The sequence below is a fragment of the Salvelinus sp. IW2-2015 genome, linkage group LG3 (assembly GCF_002910315.2).
Source record: "Salvelinus sp. IW2-2015 linkage group LG3, ASM291031v2, whole genome shotgun sequence".
Taxonomy (NCBI): Eukaryota; Metazoa; Chordata; class Actinopteri; order Salmoniformes; family Salmonidae; genus Salvelinus; species Salvelinus sp. IW2-2015.
In genome coordinates, this window is record NC_036840.1 from 29,216,374 (window position 1) to 29,238,980 (window position 22,607).

The 22,607-nt window shown below is 41.1% G+C and overlaps 1 protein-coding gene across 4 annotated transcripts in view; it reads right to left on the bottom strand.

Moving 5' to 3' along the window:
- The window catches only part of LOC111954260 (Kv channel-interacting protein 4-like), a 251,059-nt gene that overhangs the window by 50,845 nt on the left and 177,607 nt on the right, over nt 1-22,607 (bottom strand). The window contains exon 1 of one of the 4 annotated variants that reach the window (XM_023973842.2): nt 11,209-11,375. The exons of the other annotated variants lie outside the window; for them this stretch is intronic. Coding sequence (XP_023829610.1) covers nt 11,209-11,320 — 112 coding nt within the window. The 5' untranslated portion in view covers nt 11,321-11,375. Of the gene's footprint in view, nt 1-11,208; nt 11,376-22,607 lie in introns of those variants that run through there. 4 annotated transcript variants of the gene reach the window in all.

Below are 22,607 nucleotides of genomic sequence, written 5' to 3' on the forward strand. Positions count from 1 at the left end.
TAACTTTGTGGCAACAGTTTGGGGAAGGCCCTTCCTGTTTCAGTATGACAATGTGCACAAAGCGTGRACAAAGCGAGGTCCATACAATAGTTTGTCTAGATCGGTGTGGAAGAACTTGACTGGCCTGCACAGAGCCCTGACCTCAACCCCATTGAGATMAATTGGAACGCCAACTGTGAGCCAGGCCTAATCGATCAACACCAGCGCCCGACCTCACTAATGCTCATGGCTGTGTTCCAACATCTAGTGGAAAGCCTTCCCAGAAGAGTGGAGGCTGTTATAACAGCAAAGGGGGGACAAACTCCATATTAATGCCCATGATTTTGAAATGAKATGTTTGACGAGCAGGTGTCCACATACTTTTGATCATGTAGACTATCTGTGATTAACTTTTACATATTTTTATTTTTATTTTTTTATTTTTTAACTCAGCAAGTCAGTTAAGAACAAATTCTTATTTACAATGAAGGCCTACCCCACCAGCCAAACCGGGACAATTGTGCACCACCCTATGAGACTCCCAATCACGGCCGGATGTGATTCAGCCTGGATTCGAACCAGGGACTGTAGTGTAATCTCTTGCACTGAGATGCAGTGCCTTAGACCGCTGCGCCACTCAGGAGCCCATAATATATCACAGCACCTACGCTCTCAGAAAAATTATGGAAAACACTTTTTTAGGGGGATATTCTTTTTCATTTAGCGAGCTAATTWAACTCATGAAAGTGCTGATTGAGCATATTCCCTGTATTGTCTTGATTGAATAATAAATAACGGATGGGTTACTTCACACCTCAGGCAATCGGCTTCAAAGCTCCTCAAACAATGATGGAATAGGTTCAAGAGGAAAACAATATACTGTTTAATACATTTTTTCAAGARGAACATTTTCATGTCATAAGTATTTTGCAGTCTGTGACATGGGCCACAAAAGCTTTTTTATTTCCACAGAGGTTTTTAATTCAATAATGTAATGGTAACTCTAGGAAGCACACTCCAACACCTCAACCACTGTGTGACATACATGGTCAGCCTGAATTCCTTGGCATTATAGAGATATATTCCTGTTTTCTCCTACTGCTCTGAAACAAAGATCATTTAACATCCTACGACTTGAAAATCTGCCTTCATCTCATCACTGTTCGTCACTCTCCCCCTGTCAGAYTTGATTATCTGGGAAACGTTTATCAGTACTGATCATCAGGGTTGCTGACCGTTTCGGTAAGTTTCCATCCCACGCCCTTCTCAGTGATGAGGGCTAAAGACACTTGAGGGGACCATTGGTCAGATCGCCCRAGGAAAGGTTGTGTCAATCACTCTAGCAATGTTTACAGGCATTTCTAAAATAGTGGGTTAAAATAGGGTAATTGTTGCAGTCGATTTTCATCCGGTTCACGATATTGAATAAGGATCTTGTTATAAAGAGGGAGAGTCTTTGACCTGTTTTTGTTTTYAAAAAAGCAATATCCTTCTCTTTACTCCGTTAAAGTATTACCTTGCACGTAACAGARGTCATGAGTGTTTCCTCTTACAGAAAAGTAGGGACTTTATGGTGGTAGTAAAAAACAACATTTCTCCTTTATTTACCGTGAAATATGCAGAAATTGAGGCACCATTTTSTGATAAAAAAAGTATAATTGGTTGTGTAATTTCTGTTTATGTGATAAAACAAACAGTCATTGTGTAGAGAATCATTGTACCAAATAAACCGCAGAGAAATATATTTTCCATAACCAAAAGTAATGCATTTTCAGCTGTTTGAAGCTGGTGTTCAAAACCGAATCTTAAGAATGGGAAGCATAGAAATAGCTCACATAGAACATATCTACAGCTTTTTAGACTTGCTTTAAARGAGAATGACAGCATTAAAGAAAGTGTCAAGACACAACCAATTTTSCCAGACAAGCCAGGTAGTCCCTTGACACTTTAATGAACATTTGCCAAGATGTAAAAAATGTATTTTTAATTGACTTTGTCTTGGGAGGAGGGAGAGGATTTGATGAGAGTTATTATTTTGTTACAGTCCAATATTTTTTTGTCAGAGGAGTCAACATACTACAACTATGTGGCACAATAAAAAAAAGTACTACTTATGGCCAGTGTTGTAGTCGAGTCACTAAACCATATCCGYGTCGAATCCCAAGTCCCCTGTGCTCGAGTCCGAGTTGGTCACGAGTCCCTTTGGCTATGCGATATACACCGWCATAGTATGGATGAAGCCTGGGTTGGAGTGGGAAGCTAAAATCCTGAGTAGATCTAGCTTGTTTRGTAGTATACCCCTCAGGTCCAAGTGCTCAAGTCTGAGTCACCGTGACTGGGTCTGAGGTTAAGTTGAACGTGGTTCCAGGCTTTTCTTATTTTCTTTCTGTTCCATATTTGAGATTGTGCCACACTGCACCATCTGCTGAAAACCTTTGAAGAGCAAAACAAATGAACCGGGGTTCTTTAGACATATTTGGTATTTTGGTTACTGGTGTTTTGTTGCTCGCTCGTATTGCCGGCTTGACGGCTCGATGCTTGGCTGTTGCTAAATTCACACCTCTATTGATTTGGCTCGGATTTGGTCAAAGAAATCTGCCCAGCAACAACTAGTGGCTGGCTGGCAGTAAGATTTTCATGTGAGCATTGAAGTAGCACAAAGATTTTCCTCATGGCACAATGGTCATAATTGCGTGTAAAATGCAATAGCCTAAGAAACAAATAAGTAATACACACAGGCTCACACATTTAATTTTAATATAATGTTCAATAGTTGTCAAATCAGTAATGATGTTGAAGGGGATGAATGGTCTCTAGACAGAATTGGCTATTAAATAAATTGTAACAGTCTTTCAGCTACTTTATTTTGGTTGGTACTCACCCACTGATATTTGTGTAGGTTTTTTATTTCAAAGTGAAAAGTAAAGGGAGACTTGTCAGAACCTGGTTATTGGATACAGGGCGGAAATTCGGAGGGTAAAGCGAAAAGACAAATGCAAAGACAGCCTACTTTTCTATACTCAAGGGGAGAGAGAGACAAATAGCTACAGTGGCTTATGAAAGCATTTTCCCAATTTTGTTGGCTTACAACCTGGAATTAAAATAGATTTTTGGGGGGGTTTGTATCCCTTGATTTACACAACATGCATACCACTTTGAAGATGCATAGCTATTCACCCCCCCACAAAGTCAATACTTTGTAGAGCCACATATGCAGCAATTACAGCTGCAAGTCTCTTGGAGTATGTCTCTATAAGCTTGGCACATATAGCCACTGGGACTTTTGCTAATTCTTCAAGGCAAAACTGCTCCAGCTCCTTCAAGTTGGATGGGTTCTGCTGAGGTACAGCAATCTTTAAGTCATACCAATTGGATTGAGGCCATGCCAAGACATTTAAATGTTTCCCCTTAAACKACRCMAGTGTTGCTTTAGCAGTATGCTTAGGATCATTGTCCTGCTGGAAGGTGAACCTCCGTCCCAGCTTAAATCTCTGGAAGACAAACAGGTTTCCCTCAAGAATTTCCCRGTATTTAGCACGATCCATCATTCCTTCAATTCTGACCAGTTTCCCAGTCCCTGCTGATGAAAAACATTCCCACAGCATGATGCTGCCACCACCATGCTTCACTGTGGGGATGGTGTTCTCGGGGTGATGAGAGGTGTTGGGTTTGCGCGAGACATAGCGTTTTCCTTGATGGTCAAAAAGCTCAATTTTAGTCTCATCTGACCAGATTACCTTCTTCCATATGTTTGGGGAGTCTCCCACATGCATTTTGGCAAACACCAAACGTGTTTGCTTATTATTTTCTTTAAGCAATGGCTATTTTCTGGCCACTGTTCCGTAAAGCCCAGCTCTGTGGAGTGTACGGCTTAAAGTGGTCCTATGGAAAGCTACTCCAATCTCCGCTGTGGAGCTTTGCAGCTCCTTCAGGGTTATCTTAGGTCTCTTTGTTGCCTATCTGATTAATGCCCTCCTTGACTGGTCCGTGAGCTTTGMTGGGTGGCCCTCTCTTGGCAAGTTTGTTGTGGTGCCATATTATATTTTTTATAATGGATTTAATGGTGCTCCGTGGGATGTTCAAAGTTTCTGATKTTTTTTATAACTCAACCCTGATCTGTACTTCTCCCCAACTTTGTCCCTGACCTGTTAGGAGGGCTCCTTGGTCTTCATGGTACCACTTGCTTGGTGGTGCCACTTGCTTATTGGTGTTGTAGACTCCGGGGCCTTTAAAAACAGGTGTATATATACACTGAGATCATGTGACAACTCATTAGACACTTAAATAAAGTCCACCTGTGTGCAATCTAACTAATTATGTTACTTCTGTTACTTATGAGGGCAATTGGTTGCACCAGATCTTATTTAGGGGCTTCGCATGCACGCACCACCTTTTCGTTTTACATTTTTTTGAATTTTTTGAAACAAGTAATTTTTTTCATTTCACTTCACCAATTTGGACAATTTTGTCTATGTCCATTACATGAAATCAAAATCAAAATCCATTTAAATGACAGGTTGTAATGCAAATAGGAAAKARGCCAAGGGGGATGAATACTTTTGCAAGGAACTGTAGACTGATGTTTTACTATTCAACTCAAAACTTTCGTAAAGCCATTTGTGTTTCTTAACCAGGCAAAGCTAAATATTAGAGTGGTGACTGGTGGTTACGGGGAACGCCGCAGCTCACTAGCTGATYTAGGCTGTGTGCCGGGTGTGGCACGTCCTTCCCACTGCTAGAGAACAGAACCCTCGCTGCTCTGCGCAACCAGTGCTGCTAATATTCTTCTTATCATAGTAGCCTATCCAGTCCAAGTGCAAATATATGTCACCAATGGTCCGAGTCACCAATGGTCCGAGTCACCAACAGGTCGAGTCACCAATGGTCAGGTCAAAGTTGAGTTAAAAGTCATCAAAATCGGGACTTGATACCCACTCAAGTCTGACTCCTGGACTCGAGTACCACAACAATGCTTAAAACCTCTTCAGGATTAGCCCCTTTTTCCCCCAATTTTCGCCTAAAATGACATACCCAAATCTAACTGCCTGTAGTTCAGGCCCTGAAGCAAGGATATGCATATTATTGGTACCATTTGAAAGGAAACACATTGAAGTTTATGGAATTGTGGAAYYAATGTAGTYGAATATAACACAATAGATCTGGTAAAATATAATACAAAGAAAAAACCAATGGTTATTTTGTATTTTTTTGTACCATCATCTTTGAAATTCAAGAGAAAGGCCATAATGTATTATTCCAGCCCATGTGCAATTTAGATTTCCGCCACCAGATGGCATCAGTGTATGTGAAAAGTTTCAGACTGATCCAATGAACRATTGRATTTCTTTTCAAAATGTTGTATCAAGACTGCCCAAATGTGCCTAATTTGTTTATTAAGGCAGTAAAATGATACTTAGCTGACATGGCCACTTCCCTTTGATAAATTTGTCAAAACAACACAAAACCGCATGCCACATATGTGAGTTACACCCACATACCTATCCTTACAGAATACACAGTACACGTTGTACTACATTCAACCAAGAATACCCTGTGAATTCTCATATACAGTTGAAGTCGGAAGTTTACATACACCTTAGCCAAATACATTTAAACTCAGTTTTTCACAATTTCTGACATTTAATCKGAGTAAAATTCCCTGTCTTAAGTCAGTTAGGATCACCACTTTATTTTAAGAATGTGAAATGTCAGAATAATAGTAGAGAGAATGATTTATTTCAGCTTTTATTTCTTTCATCACATTCTCAGTGGGTCAGAAGTTTACATACACTCAATTAGTATTTGGTAGCATTGCCTTTAAATGGTTTAACTTGGGTCAGACGTTTCGGGTAGCGTTCCACAAGCTTCCCACAATTTGTTGGGTGAATTTTGGCCCATTCCTCCTGACAGAGCTGGTGGTTTGGAGGCCTCCTTGCTCGCACACGCTTTTTCAGTTCTGCCCACACATTTTCTATAGGTTTGAGGTCAGGGCTTTGTGATGGCCACTCCAATACCTTGACTTTGTTGTCCTTAAGCTATTTTGCCACAACTTTGGAAGTATGCTTGGGGTCATTGTCCATTTGGAAGACCCATTTGTGACCAAGCTTTAACTTCATGACTGATGTCTTGAGATGTTGCTTCAATATATTCACATCATTTTCTTTCCTCATGATGCCATCTATTTTGTGAAGTGCACTAGTCCCTTCTGCAGCAAAGCACCCCCATAACATGATGCTGCCACCCCCGTACTGTACTTCACGGTTGGGATGGTGTTCTTCGGCCTGCAAGCCTCCCCCTTTTTCCTCCAAACATAACAATGGTCATTTTGGCCTAACAGTTATATTTTTGTTTCATCAGACCAGAGGACATTTCTCCAAAAAGTACGATATTTGTCCCCATGTGCAGTTGCAAACCATAGTCTGTCTTTTTTATGGCGGTTTTGGAGTAGTGGCTTCTTCCTTGCTGAGCGGCCTTTCAGGTTATGTCGATTTAGGACTTGTTTTACTGTGGATATAGATATTTTTGTACCTGTTTCCTCCAGCATCTTCACAAGGTCCTTTTCGCACCAAAGTACATTCATCTCTAGGAGACAGAACGTGTCTCCTTCCTGAGCGGTATGACGGCTGTGTGGTCCCATGGTGTTTATACTTGCGTACTATTGTTTGTACAGATGAACGTGGTACCTTCAGGCGTTTGGAAATTGCTCCGAAGGATGAACCAGACTTGTGGAGGTCTAAAAAAAAGAATTGGAGGTCTTGGCTGATTTATTTAGATTTTCCCATGATGTCAAGCAAAGAGGCGCTGAGTTTGAAGGGAGGCCTTGAAATACATCCATAGGTACACGTCCAATTGACTCAAATGATGTCAATTGGCCTATCAGAAGCTTCTAAAGCCATGACATCATTTTCTAGAATTTTTCAAGCTGTTTAAAGGCACAGTCAACTTAGTGTATGTAAACTTCTGACCCACTGGAATTATGATACTGTGAATTATAAGTGAAATAATCTGTCTGTAAACAATTGTTGGAAAAATGACTTGTGTCATGCACAAAGTAGATGTCCTAACTGACTTGCCAAAACTTTAGTTTGTTAACAAGAAATTTGTGGAGTGGTTGAAAAACAAGTTTTAATGACTCCAAGCTAAGTGTATGTAAACCTCCGACTTCAACTGTAGTTTCAGAATTATCCTTAATAAATGTATTCTCAGTGGCGGGCTACTGTCATACACACACAACTAGCTCTAACTGCAAGTCTAAAASTGTTAAATTGAAAACAAAGGGCAAGCAAACCAACTAGTGAACTCTGCTGAAAGCCCAAGGCCAGGCAGCATCTCTGCCACAGACCTCTTTCAGAACCCAGCCTCCAAAACCAACTGCAGAGAGAACATGCACAGTTTTACGTAAGAAACGAAAGGCTAGCAAATAAATACAAATGTCGAGAAGCCATGTTTATTTTTTTCTGTCGTGACCCTCAGAACGCTGAATGACAATGATATGAGTAAGACTGTCATTCAGTCTGCAGACTAAAGGTCCTTGTGATTGATGGGATTAGATGTTGGCTCGAGATACACTGTCAAACTACTACTGGCAGAGTGTAAAAAAAGCCATAAATGTGAATCCTAGCTAAATTAGGTTTATCCACTCTTCAGACATTGTAGACATTGGATGTTGGGAAATTCTACCCAACCAGAAACAGATGGTCTAACGTGTGTGTGTGTGTGTGTGTYTATARASWGMGGYGAYKAKYWYTWTMWSARAKRSRSSAWWWTSSWSYMTMTRRRKRWRWRAKAYKYRYTYMAGYMSTSTYWWWTTTYTKWRAMYMYRACWRRWKKWSTGWGAGASYSYYWKTKWWAKAKAAAAARKSAYAAWKRCARWMTYTYWMWTTTWWYWYWWWWWRWTMRYRWTTWTWMRYRYWSARAAGTATTTGATCACCTATATTATMATTTATTTATTTTTATGAATCCTCATTTATCCTGGTACTAGGTTAATTGAAAACCAATTTGCATGMGTTACTGTGTCGCTGAGATAGATTGCCTGTAAATCTATTGTCCTTGAGGCAAAGCAAATGACAACAGAGACSCAACTTTGTATGAGAAACACCTTCAAGAACACTATTAGAAGTCACTGTCAGCCAAATGAGAGACAAGAGAAAGACCATGTGAGATGGTTATCTGCTAAAACACTCCATGTTCTCTACCCTAATTGCTGACACAGGGTTTTAAATTGACGGTGTTCTGCTCTCATGTAAAAAAAACTAACAAAGGTCTGTGTCACCAGGGCCGAGAAATATTTATCTTCCCTTGACATACTGGTACTGTCTGTACCTGGGAGGCCTTGATTTAGCACTATCACTAATGGGTTGGAGTGTGTGTGTTGGTGTGTGTGTGTGTGTGTGTGTGTGTGTGTGTGTGTGTGTGTGTGTGTGTGTGTGTGTACAGGTCTGGGTCATCATGACCACAGCAGTCTGATTCTCATGTCCTGGAGAACCAGCAGGAGGATAGGGGTTAAGTGTCAGCAGCCAATCAGTCAGATAGTAGGTAGAGGGGCTCTCACTGACTGATTACAGCTCAGCCTTTCAATTAGCTATCCTATCCACACAAGAAGAAGAAAAAGTACACCTTATGGAACAGCGGGGACTGTGAAGCAACACAAACATAGGCACAGACACCTGCATACAAACACACGATAAGATACGCACTATAAACACACGTACACACATGGATTTTGTGCTGTAGATATGTGGTAGTAGAGTAGGGGCCTYAGATCACACACTTAATGTGTTGTGAAATCTGTTGTGAATGCTTTGTAATGTTTAAAAAATGGTATAACTGCGTTAATTTAGCTGGACCACAGAAYGAGTAGCTGCTACCTTGGCTGCAGCTAACGGGGATCCATAATAAATACAAATACAAGGGTGTAGTGGGTCTTAAAGTCAGTCTCAGACAGTGCAGACAAACTGATAAAAGCCCAGTGCAGTCAAAAACGTGATTTTCCTGTGTTTTACATATATTTCCGAACTACGAGGTTGGAATAATACTACGAAATTGTGAAAATGATAATGCCCTTTTGGTGTAAGAGCTATTTGAAAAGGCTGGCTGAAATTTCAGCCTGTTTTGGTGGGATGGATGTAGTTTTGGCCTGCCTGGTGACATCACCAGGCGGTAAATTGGAGAGTTCCAAACCTCTCTGCCAATAACAACTAATTTTCAGGTTTCCCGTCTCCACTCAACCACCCCAGACAGTCCTAGCTAAATTGTTGCTTGAGAAATTGCTKATTTCTAAGAAGCTATTTTTGTTRAGTTTMGACCATTTAATTGAAAACAATCACAGGAKGGTACTTCACTGTTACCCAGAAATTGTTTGATATTGAGATAAAAACAGCTGCATTGGAKCTTTAACCGCAGCATCTGGCAGCCCTATTGCCTCTGACCACAAAACATCGGCTTTKATTTCTGCTCCTTTCCGATGATTGCCGATGTTCATCGACACCTAGCAGGRGATCTACTGTGCCGAAGTTCCTTAAGCTGTGTCTCATCCTTTAAGACAACACAGTTTAGCCAACTAAACACTTTTTTGGTTACTACATGATTCCATATGTGTTATTTCGTAGTTTTTATGTTTTTACTATTATTCTATAATGTAGAAAATAGTAAAAAATAAAGAAAAACCCTTGAATGAGTAGGAGTGTCCAAACTTTTAACTGGTACTCTATATTAGTGTTTTGTAGATCAGTGACAAAAAAATGACAATTAAATKCATTTTAATCACACTTTATAACACAACAAAATGTGGAAAAAAGTCAAGGGGTGTGATTACTTTTGGTAAATATATTTCAGGATGTTGTGTATCCCTGGAAACAATCAGAATTKATGTAAACATTACATAACTTGTCCAAATAAAGTGGTCTCTTGGCACAACTTACACAGTGGYGTAAGTTGTGCATAGCGGCAAGGTCTGTTGAGGGGCCTACACATTTCTGTACTGAATGAAATATTACCACTAACTATCTTTATTTCCCAAACAAAATTCAACACAATCACAAATCACTTTTTTTGCCTTTTTAATCACTCTAAGCATATTTTAACACAGGCTTTACACCTAACAAACCCCTTGCACTTTTTAAAAACACTTTTAACATAGGCCAGGCCCTGTTGTTACCTCATATCCCAGCAATAATGCCTTKAATTACACTCAACTTGCCTTTGGCTAAACTTACCCCATAACCATTGGCTCAATTTACCCAAAGGCAAACATTTAGACTATATTAGCCCACACAGCTACAAGGATGCACTTTCATGCTAGGTTTAGGACCTAAAAAAAAAAAAGATATTGAGGTGTATAGAGACCCCAACTGATATATAAAACCATCTTAAAAGTATCTACTTTGGTTTAGATACAAGCATCATATAACCTCTAACACAATACATTAATTTGGTTTCTTCCTTCACAGACTCCATGAAATGATGACCTCTTCCTAAATATTTGGTTAAATTATACATTTTGTGTATGGTTTCTTAGAAACAAGGGGTGGCTCAACTAACCCTTTGGCTCAACTTACCCCACTCCCCCCTACTCTAGGACTAGAGATGAGAAACACTGGTTTAAGAAACCTAAAATGCTGAACGACTTAAATTAAAGTGGCACACATCTAACATGGCCTGTAGGCCAATATAAAGCACAATTGCCGATTATTTAATGTCTCTCAGTTGCCTAAGCCTCCAGCACCCATATCTTCCCCAGCTACCTTTGATGCAGTGTCGCTTAACGCTCCCTTCATGTACGCCTCCTAGCTCATCTTTCTGAGTTCTCGATCCCTCAGTCACTTCCCGAAACTCCTCAATTAACACAGTAGTTGACCCCGTCTCTCTCTCTCTGTGCTGTATTGCCATTCCTGTTCATATATTGGCTGGCAACACCAGTCTCAGTTTCACAAACTGCTCTCTAAGACACAACTACAAATTCAAGCCTTATTTGCAAGAAAGGAGTGACAATGTTTCCAAAGCAATATACTACAAATACAGTACAAAACATGTTACATATAGGAACTTATCCAAGCAAATTACAAGAGAATATAATCAAGTTAGGGGAACCACCAATGGACAGATCACTCTTGCATATACTACAATTCAAACTCACCCAAACTATTCCCAGCCCCTCGCTCTCTCTTCGCTCTCCATCTCTCAGTCTCGCTCTCCTTTCTATCTCTGTTTCTGTTCATCACTGTCTCTTACCCTCTGAGAAGTTGATGAGTCCCAGCAGATGCAGCAGCTTGAGCGAGGCACACACCAGCACCACGATTCCCACCGCCTGCAGCCCCTCAGTCTCCCACAACGCGTTCAGCATGCCTCCACCATGCCCAGACCAAGCAGCCCCAGCTCCGGCCKCCGACCCAGCCTCCTCGCGCTCGGGATCTGCGCCCCCTTTGCTCCAGTTCCCCCGCGCCCTCTCCACCTCCGTCGCGCGCTCCCACCCCACCTCCGTCGCGCCTACCCACACGCCTGCTCACTCCCCAAATGGGATGGAAGCTGAACGGTGGATGAGGAYAAGACGTCTGCCTTAGAGTCCCAGAAAGTCTGCTAGAGGCATACAGGAAACAGAGTTGCTAAGAAGTAAGAGAATAGTGTAAGGGTGCCAAAAACATAACGTGGCTCCTGAAGTGTTTAAAGTGTGCCTTTTTCTCTTTCACTCTTTATCTATGTATCTCTCTCTGTCAAGGGAGAGTGTGTGTGTATGTGAGCGCTACAGATGAGGAGAGAATTAACTATGTTCCCTCTGACAGTAGCGCTCTCTGAGACGGGAAAGAGGCAGAGGAGGGAATAAAAGAGCGAGAGGGAGGGAGGTAGAGAGAGGAGCTGTGGTTGTTAAAATGGCCAGCTTCAGTCCAAACGGCCAGCTTCAGTCAGCTGATTCTAGCCATCCTTTATGGTTAGTTCTAGTCGGGCAGCTTAGCCTCCTATTCAGAGGTCCCCCACTTTTGTTAGTGTCTTATTGGTCAAGGTCACGCCAAATACTTATAACCACATCTCCTTCAACCACATCAGTTGCCTTGATTCCCAGGACTTCAGTTTCAGTTAGTCTATGACCCCAGCACGCTGTGTGGTCAGAAACGTGCTTTCCCCATCCTGATGAGCACTTCCACAGTTTGCCCTCCTGCTGTACTTTTCCTCCTGTGGACTGAATCCCCGTACATATATGTCTGATGTTTAATTGTGCGTGCATCTAAACGACCACATAGTTTATGTCAGTTCTCACTGGACATGATTCTCAGTTATCTGAACCATGAGTGGTCAGATGTGTGTGTGAATGTGGACATATTCTTCAATTAAACTCCCCTTAACCTGGACATCCGCCTCATCCTTGTTGTAACCGTACATTCTGTAGTAGTTGCTACGGGTCTTAAGCCAGCAGCTAAGGTTTCTTATTACATTTATGGTCATTTGATTCTCTACCACCCTACCGTTATTTTTCAGTGGTACTAAAGGATACAGTCTCACACGTCACACACTGCGTACGTACACTGAGTGTACAAAACATTAGGAACACCTGCTCTTTCCATGACATAGACTGACCAGGTGAAAGCTATGATCCCTTATTGATGCCACTTATTAAATCCATTTCAATCAGTGTAAATGAAGGGGAGGAGACCGATTTAAAGAAGGATTTTTAAGACTTGAGATATGGATTGTGTATGTGTGCCTTTCAGAAGGTGAATGGGCAAGACAAAATATGTAAGTGCCTGTGAACGGGGGTATGGTAGTAGGTGCCAGGCACACTGGTTTAAGTGTGTCAAGAACTGCAACACTGCTGGGTTTTTCACGCTTAACAGTTCCCTGTGTGTATGAAGAATGGTCCATCACCCAAAGGACATCCAGCCAACTTGACACAACTGTGGGAATCATTAGAGTCAACATGGGCCAGCATCCCTATGGAACGCTTTTAACACCTTGTAGAGTCCATGCCCCGACGAAATGAGGCTGCTCTGAGGGCAAAGTGGATTGCATCTCAATATTAGGGAGGTGTTCCTAATGCTTTCTYCACTGAGTGTAAATATTAAATTACSCCAAAAGGGACAATCAACAAACTAGGTCAATCTGCAATGGACACTAGGCTAGTGAGTCATATGAACACATAGTACAGTTTGCTGGCATTATTGCATGAAGAAAAGTAGGCAACATTCTGGGAGTAGTGGTTTAAATTGGGTTAGAGCACAACTATTGGCTACTGGGACAGTTGTATATTTACATAAATAATAGGGRCGGGACGAAATCAGTACCGCGATACTCGTCAGTATCGTGACAAGGAAACAAAACACAAAGTGGATTTAACTTCTTTAGGAAAACAGCCCTAATGTTGGAAACAAACATCATTATGTTGTCATCCAGAGTCACATMTATTTATTTTCCAAGCMATAGCACACAAACACTTTGTGTTTACATTCTTGCCATGAAAAAATATTGTCGATYCCGTTATTGTCCCGGGCCTAATAAATACATTGTTTCCCATGGGAGCACGAATTGATCACATCACATGGTAATAATGAGAAACAGTCCATTTGAAAGGGCGATGGAAAGCTACAGGGACAACAACACCACAGATTAACATAGTCAATTAGGAAAGTGYAAACTTCAATCTATATACTAATAGCAGCTTCCATTTCGGTGCCTAATTGTAACATAAAGCTAGAATCCTTAGTTGCTACATACATTTTGGGACTTATAAAGGAATGACATAACTTATAAATGCCTCGTGAGCTTAGTTCAACTGTCGTACCCATCAGAACACACAATATAAACTTGTTCAACGCCAATGTTTATAAACAATGTAAACGTTAACTAACACTGTATAGCATCAACACATGGTTTAAACTCTAATGTTGATCTCCTGGATGGTCAGATCTTGCATCCATAGCTTTGTCTATGAATTTGAGATTGGTTACATTTCTCCAGGCCCATCCCACAGCTTTTTTACCAAAACAGAGACGGGGTATCACTTTGTTACCGCACGGCAAGCGGTACCGTAGAGCCAAGTCTAGGTCCAAAAGGCTTCCAGCTTCTACCCCCTAAGCCATAAGACTCCTGAACAGCTAATCAAATGGCTACCCAGACTATTTGCATTGTCCCCTCCCCTCTTTTACGCTGCTGCTACTCTGTTTATTATCCATGCATAGTCACTTTAACTATACCTACATGTACATATTACCTCAATTACCTCCACTAACTGATGCCCCCCGCACATTGACTCTGTACCCGGTACCCTCTGTATATAGACTCGCTACTGTTATTTTTACTGCTGCTCTTTAATTATTTACATTTTTTATTATCTATTTTTTTCTCTGCACTTATTTTTCTTAAAACGGCATTGTTTGTTAAGGCCGTGTAAGTTAACATTTCACTGTAAGGTCTGTTGTATTCAGCGCATGTGACAAATAACATTTGATTTTGAATTAAGGACTCCAGCTTTAATGATTTAAGCCCTTGTCTAACTGAACTGCAGCTTGGAAGGAGACTTCATTTGAATCTGAAACCTGTGCCAAAAGCATAAAAAGCTAATTGATTACCCTATCATATTAAATGGGACTGAYGGAAGGGGTGTGCATTAACTCGGGAAGCTAAAAGCCAGTGATCATACCACCACCTACTGGGCTGCTAAAGAACTGTTCATAATACCACCGACTGGTTTATGAATTCTTCTGAGCTGTTCTCCATCCACCCACTGAACCATCCTTTCAATGAACAGTTCAGTCACACGAAGGCAAAAAAATAAGTGGATAACAGCTTGACTGATAACACCTTTGTTACATCTAGTACTGTAAGTCCCCCATAAAGAAACTTCGATACCCATTTTAATTTACATTTTGCTCAAGTTTACACAGCTCTTACACAGAATGTAAATTCAAGGACAAATGAAAACAATATTTWCATCTTCTCCTCGCATGAATAATTTAGCATAGTGCAAAAAATACAAATTCACCAACATACTGTATTTAATGAAAATGGCCTCTGGTCTTGTGATCGTTTATTGGTAAGTGTCTCATTCACAGTGCTATGTCACTAAATATCACTCTAAAAGGCCCCTGGGAGTAAGGGATCTCAAAGATCAGATGTGTGTTATTGCTGGAGTGATACTAAGGACATATGAAGGTGTTAATCTACACATAATCTGTGTTACAGGTGTAAAATGTAGTATATAGCTCTCTATCAAAGGTCAACATAGCTGGGTTCTCACTGGAGATGGGAATGTTGTGTTTTTTTATTGACGGCAAAAATTTCAAGCTAACATCAACGAGAACAAAATAAAAGCAATATTGCACTGCAAATTGAATAGTAGATTACAAGTCTACAGAATGATGCACATCCTCCTTTTAAATAATTTGATAGGGTAAGACCAACATTTTAGTTTTTCAAACAACCACCAAAACAATGATTGTTTTTGTAGTAGCGTAACATCCAACGTCTTAACCTCCGGCCACTAGAGGGCTCCACCAAAGCTGAAGGAGAACACAACCAGGATAAAGTCACCAGATGAGATAATYTGTGTATTACGAGTCTGCAACATAAGCTGCATGTGCATAGCCATCTGCAATTACCTAAAAATGTTGGTGTATGTAGACCTACGCATATAATCGCACACCCYCGATAGACTGATATAGCCTACACCAACATCACCAAACTCACACCTCTGATGTCAGCACATGAAGTCTGGCAGCTCATCAGTAAAGGTAGAATCATATAATCCCACAGTACAATAGAGGAGTGAGTCATTCAGTCACCAGCACACATCTCTAGTCGCCCATGGTGTCAATTCACTGYAACGCTGGGGAGAGACAGATTTCTTCAAGATCTTCTCAGTGGAGGTTACAGCCCCAGAATGGAGYTAGATGGATGGTGAATAAAACATGGAGCCAATGGACCAATCAACCTCTCCAGTGCATYTGGATGCTGTAACCGTAGCGATTAATAATTGAAGACATGAGGGCAGACAGACACCAATGGGAAGAGAGAGAGAGAAAGTGTTCTCCATACATCATAGTTACAGATGAACATAAAATAGATACTGTATGTTTGATTGATTGTTTTTCCAAAGGAAGGCATGATCAACTGACAGAACAGGCAATTTGTGTGAATCTGGTCAAACCTTTTTTTGTGGGAATAGAATCAAACAGTGAAAGTCCCCATATAGTTCCCATTTTCTGACAACATCTGTCTGCCGACGTGTCCTGAGGTGCCAGTGTCAGAAAATGTCATTCGGGCCGCATCGAGGAATCAGTCTCCTCGCATCGAGCAATCAGTCCCCATTCCGAGACTGATTCCTTATCATGGAGCACGATGTGCCACTGACAAACCCGAAGCTTTTGTTTCMCTGTCTTACATAGCAGGCCAGGCAGGCTGAGAGAGAGATTTTTGGAACAGATTACATATTTTCTSTCTCATGGCTTTGTCTCGCTGCCCTCCAGCCTGCCATATTCGCTGGGGGGGATGTTATCACCAGGAGTCTGGAGGCCGGGCCATGGAGGAAGAGGAAGAAGTCAAAGTCCACTACATCAACAGTGTGTGTCTGTCTGGAAGKTGGAGCTCCTTTTGCACAGGCAATAGCAACGACAGAATTAAATCATTAAGTAGCATCATGGAAAGCCAGCAATCGATGAATAAGCACCATACCCCAGTGGGATTGTCTTTGTCAATGGGCAAATGTCTTTGCAGCAGAACTTTAACGTTTAGAGTAACTGAGGTTTTAATGCCAAAACTCAAGACAAAGATGATTCCAGAATGATAAATCACACACATGAACACCACTGGGGAGAAATTAATTACATTTTCTGTTGTTGAACACTGCTGTTGTAACCCCATTCCTTGTTTATTAGTTTCCCACCATGCATGCCTAGCTACTAGCCAGGTAGCCCAGAGTAGACATTGAGCTGCRGTGAATCTACAAGACCAAGAGGAGACAGGAGCCATCCTCAATCAAAACGATGACGATCGGCGGACAGGCAAAAACGAGTTCATCTGCGTGTTCTCAGATTAGCGAAAACCTGAAGCGGTCAGCTCAGGCATGCAATACGGCTTTGGTGTTTAGGTTGTTTTTTGGGAGCACATTCAAAATGAATGGTGGAGGAACTCTTACGATGCAGAGACATTTATTAGTGGCCTCTTTGGATCTTGCAGACACACGCGCAGACACACAAAGGAGAATGTCACATACACACAAGTAAACACCTACAGATGCCGCATGCCTACATCAAAAGGACACGAGACCCCTTAGGTTTGACAATAGGCTTATCGCTCACACTAATGGGCTACATATGCCTCCTTAATTTTTATTGCCATCAAGCCCCAGGGCTTTTTGTGAGAATTGTTCATCTCAAACGAGTGACAGTGATTTATTTTCACAACACCCAAGTTGCCAGGGTGCCCTGGGCTTGCTGCATGCCATCACACGTTAGTGCTCAACTCCCTTCATGCCATCTTAGCCATATTTGATATATGTGTATCAATACAAAATGAACACATAGCCTGCTATAGCTAAAATGATAGCATGCATCACATACTGGTATGATATTAATTGGACCATTTACACAGTGAGTTGCTATTGGCTGTTAACCCTCATGGCTCTAWTGACAGATATTGGTGGACAATGGGTCCAATCAGTTGTACACCCAATTGCTGCCGGCTYGACAGGCAGTGAATGGCCAGTCAATGGCATTGTCTGCAGGTGGACAGTCACACAAAAGCCAGGGGTTTGAAGTCAGMACAGCATGCTGCTGCAGATAACGTTGACCACTGTGCCATCCGTCTTAGCCTGGGTGTTAACATGTTCCAAAAGCCTTACTGTGGACATCCTGCATGGAAGACAGAGGGCAAGCTCTTCACATGAAGGACTAGCTTTGTCCTTCTGATTTACAGTATAGGCTAGGCTACCGTCCGTCAATGGCAAGGTACCACAAAAAAGCTTGCTGAAGAATATGAGGTTGCTGAAAAACAGCGCGGAAAGTGGACATAGCGAGTGAGCGCCCGCTACCGTCTGTCCAAACACAGGATTTGGTGGGCAAATCCTGAAATCCCTTCAGGCAATTATCGCTTGAAGGGATCATGAACATGGCGAAGAAATAGGAAAGGTATAATGTGTGTCATCTGTGTTCAATCTTAGTGTCCTTGGTTCAAGTCAGGGGTAGAGTCAGAAGCAAGGAAAGGTTGTCAATCCTCATGGTTTGTCCTATTGACCAACTGTCAATGAGGTCTGGTCTCTAAAAAGGTCAAAGCGTCTAGTTACACTTAGGTGCCGCTACAATATGTATTGCGATTCTCACAATTCTATACGCATTGCGATTCGATGTTCCAAACATATTCCTCACCATATGTCTGCTGCAGAGGGACAATAGAGAGCCATGAGGAAACGAGTTTTGATCAGTCATGGAAATAAAAGTGCTGAAAACAAATTGGCTCCCATATTTAAAAAGAAGATGGAGAACAAGCTATGAAGGAAAATTACTGGAATTTTGGTGCAGGTACAGCTAACTAGCGCAAAAAATTATATTGTGATATTATCAAAATACCCTGATATGTAACTATCGTTCTCTCCCCATCACTAATAGTAATGTATAATGGATCTGTTTGCCGAGAATGTCGAGGAAGAAAATATCCACTGGTTGTGTTGATGATGTTGATCACTGTAAAACTCTTCAGAGTCTCCAGGGGTTTTTGTGGTTAAGATCTAAATGGCTAGCTGCTTTCAAGAAGGCATGCATAACGGTCGGGTGCGAATGGCTGGGTAATGCTGTGCAGATGTCTAACATGGATATGATGCACACGCCAAGAAGTGTCTACAAACGGTGGGTATTACGTCCAGCCCAGGGATGGGCAGATAATTGATTTCATAATTTCCAAAAACATTTAGGCCTACAGTAGGGCCAATATAAAGTATTCGTACTTTAATTACCGGTCATATTGTAATCAATCCTATCAGATTATTGTATCTAAATGGGTTGAATCGAGAATTAATTTTAGAAGTAAACATGAACCTTCATTCTTGTATCATTTCATATCCCAATGGATGCAGCAATCCCCAAAGGGAATATATCTATATATCTATATATACAGTATATATATATATATACACTTTTTTTAACCCATTTTCTCCCCAATTTCGTAATATACAATTGGTAGTTACAGTCTTGTCCCATCGCTGCAACTCCCCTACGGACTTGAGAGAGGTGAAAGTCGAGAGCCATGCATCCTCCGAAACACCGTCCAATTGCTGACCAAAGTCACCCGGCCTACCACAAGAACTCGCTAGAGCGCAATGGGACAAGGAAATCTCGGCCGGCCAAACCCTCCCCTGACCCGGACGACGATGAGCCAATTGTGCACCACCTGATTGGGCTCCCGGTCACGGCCGGCTGTGACACAGCCTGGGACTGTAGCGACGCCTCAAGCACTGCGATGCCTTAGACCGCTTGTAGTCCTTGGGAGGCCCTTATCTGTTTGGTTTTAATAATGTTCTACCACTATATATTTCKTCCTCGTATAATTCAGTTAATTGTGTGGAGAAATCCCTTGTCGTAAAGCGGTTGATGCCGGCAGAGTGTTATCAGGGGCCATCTGTGCCGATTTGCAAAATGGATCAGATATCTTTGGCAGCAGACAAGCGGGGAAAACAGATCACATTGAGTATCTCGTTGAGCGTCCAAGAGAAATACACAGTGACTACACAATGACTGTCTGTAGATAATAAAAAACTAAGGCGATAGCTACTATAGAAGTTAGATGACTGATTTCCGACCGGTGCGCAGGGAAATAAATGTAAAAAACACTCAAACTCAAAAGTCATTTTAAAGCACATTCATCAATAAACAGTGTGCTAAAGGTTCACCGCTGAAGAGGATGGACATTTTGCAGATAGTTCTTGTGATGGTAAAAGTGTTGAAATTACACATTCAGCACACATTTTGGGGGGAAAGGGGGTTGAAAACATTAAACTAATTACAACAGCCAGAGGTGAAGCACTTAGCTGKATACAACATGCTGTGCATGTCATCTGCTACATACCAGCATACACCACACATTTCCAACATTGGGAGAGCCAATGGTTACTAAGTCAATGAATTACCCCCTCCTGATCATTAATCATCATGTAAACAACAGATCCGTAAATTACTGTATGTTGTTATRGCTTATGACAAGATACACGGACATGGTTTGTTAGTACTATCTCTGACATTTATGAATAGCTTTTTAAGTGGTGATGGCAAAATTATGAGCACAAGCAAGACGGCAAATTAAATATTTAAACAACCCCTAGTTTGCAGGAATGTGAAGAAGACAGGATTAATGATTTTAAAGATGTGAGATAGAGTAGGAGGCAATATATATCTTTCAAAGTCTGGTATGGCCCATGACCTGTTCTAKAAGGGTTATTTTAAAATGTGGAGCCGACTCCATTAAACAAAGCCATTAAAAGTCAGCTTCAAAAGCCAGGTTGACTTGTTGTAAAGGGATGACTTTGCAGAGACTTACTACTTCTGAAAAATATCTCAAGGAGAAATTCAAAAGCTCTATGTACGGTTTGAAATGCAGGAGCTCAAAGTGAAAGTTTAGATCGGTTCTTTTACATTGTCCTTTTTTTAACTTGGTCCAATTTGGGATAGAGGCAATTATCTTTATTATCAGCCGAGGGGCAATCAAATTGCGTAGTCTGGCCCATAGCCTAACTGTGCACACACACACCAGGTGAGTATGTTGTCTATCAAATAGTCTCTGCTCTAACTTCTCTGATACAGAATGGTTTTCCTTGTGACATTAAACTAATTACAACAGCCAGAGGTGAAGCACTTAGCTGCATACAACATGCTGTGCATGTCATCTGCTACATACCAGCATACATGACTTTGATATTATTTTGTTACATTTTTTTTTTACTAACAGAGACTCCCATCTCTATTATAAAAAGGTGTATGTAAACAACATTAAACAAATTACACGAGTGCATACGAAAGTAGAACATCCCATTAACTTAATGTGGCTCCCACTTGCACCGTGATGAATGATCCTGTATAACTAAATGTCTGTGGAAAGACTGCCTAGTCAGGCATAATTCAATGTAGCGCTCCCTTTAGTGGCAATACGCCTGCCACTCCACGTCTGATATTCCAAGACATTACAAAAATTATAATAAATTGTAGAGTTTGTATAACATCCGTCTTTGGTCTCTATTCAGCTATACCCAGTTAAATCATTCAGCATTTCAAACCGGTGAAGGGGAGAACTTTAATWTGAATAAAACGGACAAATACGCTGAAACTAGGCTAAATCATAAGCAAAATGTAATGCTTATATCTATTTCATTTTCGGTAACCAATGTCAGTTTTGAAAAACAACTGTTCCATGAGTTGAATACTCATTAAAACGCGGTAATTTGTTTTAAAGCTGATCCAAAAGCTTGAAAAAATTCTATCGAATGGTACATTGAAACACACATACAAGGTGAAAATGTCTCCCTCCTGAGGCAGATCTTATAACTACCTATGCCCATGTGCAGTTGTGGTTTGCATCCAGWTTTGTGCATCAACCCACCTTTCTGCACAACAAGAATGTTTTCGCTTTTCATGGAGGTGTATTCAATGGCGCAAACCGTAGCAAAATCTATTCCAACTAAAATATTTTTGCAAKGGAAACGAGTTACTGTTGGATAAAAGTTTCGTTCAGTTTGCTTCCTAGTAAAAACACTCCAGGTTATCACGTTTGACTGGGCCTGGCAGTGTCGATGAGGTTGGTCTTTATATACATATGGGMTTTCCCTTAAGAAACAATACGATACACACACAAGCAATGGAATCTGGCAGTCCAGGCAAGCTAAATCTTACGGTTGAAGTATTTGATAGAAAACAAATACTATACCGATGTCTTCAAATGATGACACTAGCTTGCCATCATGCTACCATGATGACAATATCGTAAAAGGATAGTAAAGGGCGGTGAGTGGTGCTGCCATGGTGATTAGTGAATCACTGCCGAGTGAAAACTAAGTGAAAACTCTTTCAACCATCACAGTCACAAAATCAGTACAGCACACAATGTCACTTGTTGCTATGACSAAGCAAGTGGTCTGTAATTGGAATGCCATTGTAGGTTTTAGCCTAATTGATTAAGTGACAACTTAACATGACTGCGCCCCTCACATTGTTTCTTTATATGTATTATTAGTATAAATGTAACAATCAAGTTGGTTGAGCTCAGGATAGATGGTTAGTTCCACAAACTAATAGTGAGCTGTAACATTTGCACTAGTAATGTTATTTTGATGCAAGACACAGTCTCAATAATATCCTCTGTCCCTACTATATCACACTATATAAAAGTATGTGGACATTTCAGCCTATTTCAGCCACATCTGCTGCTGACAGGTGTATAAAATCGAGCACACAGCCATGCAATCGCCATAGACAAACACTGGCAGTAGAATGGCCTTACTGAAGAGCTCAGTGACTTTCAACGTGGCAACGTCATAGGATGCCACCTTTCCAACAAGTCAGTTCGTCAAATGTATGTCCTGCTAGAGCTACCCCGGTCAACTGTAAGTGCTGTTATTGGGAAGTGGAAACGTCTAGGAGCAACAATGGCTCAACAGCAAAGTGATA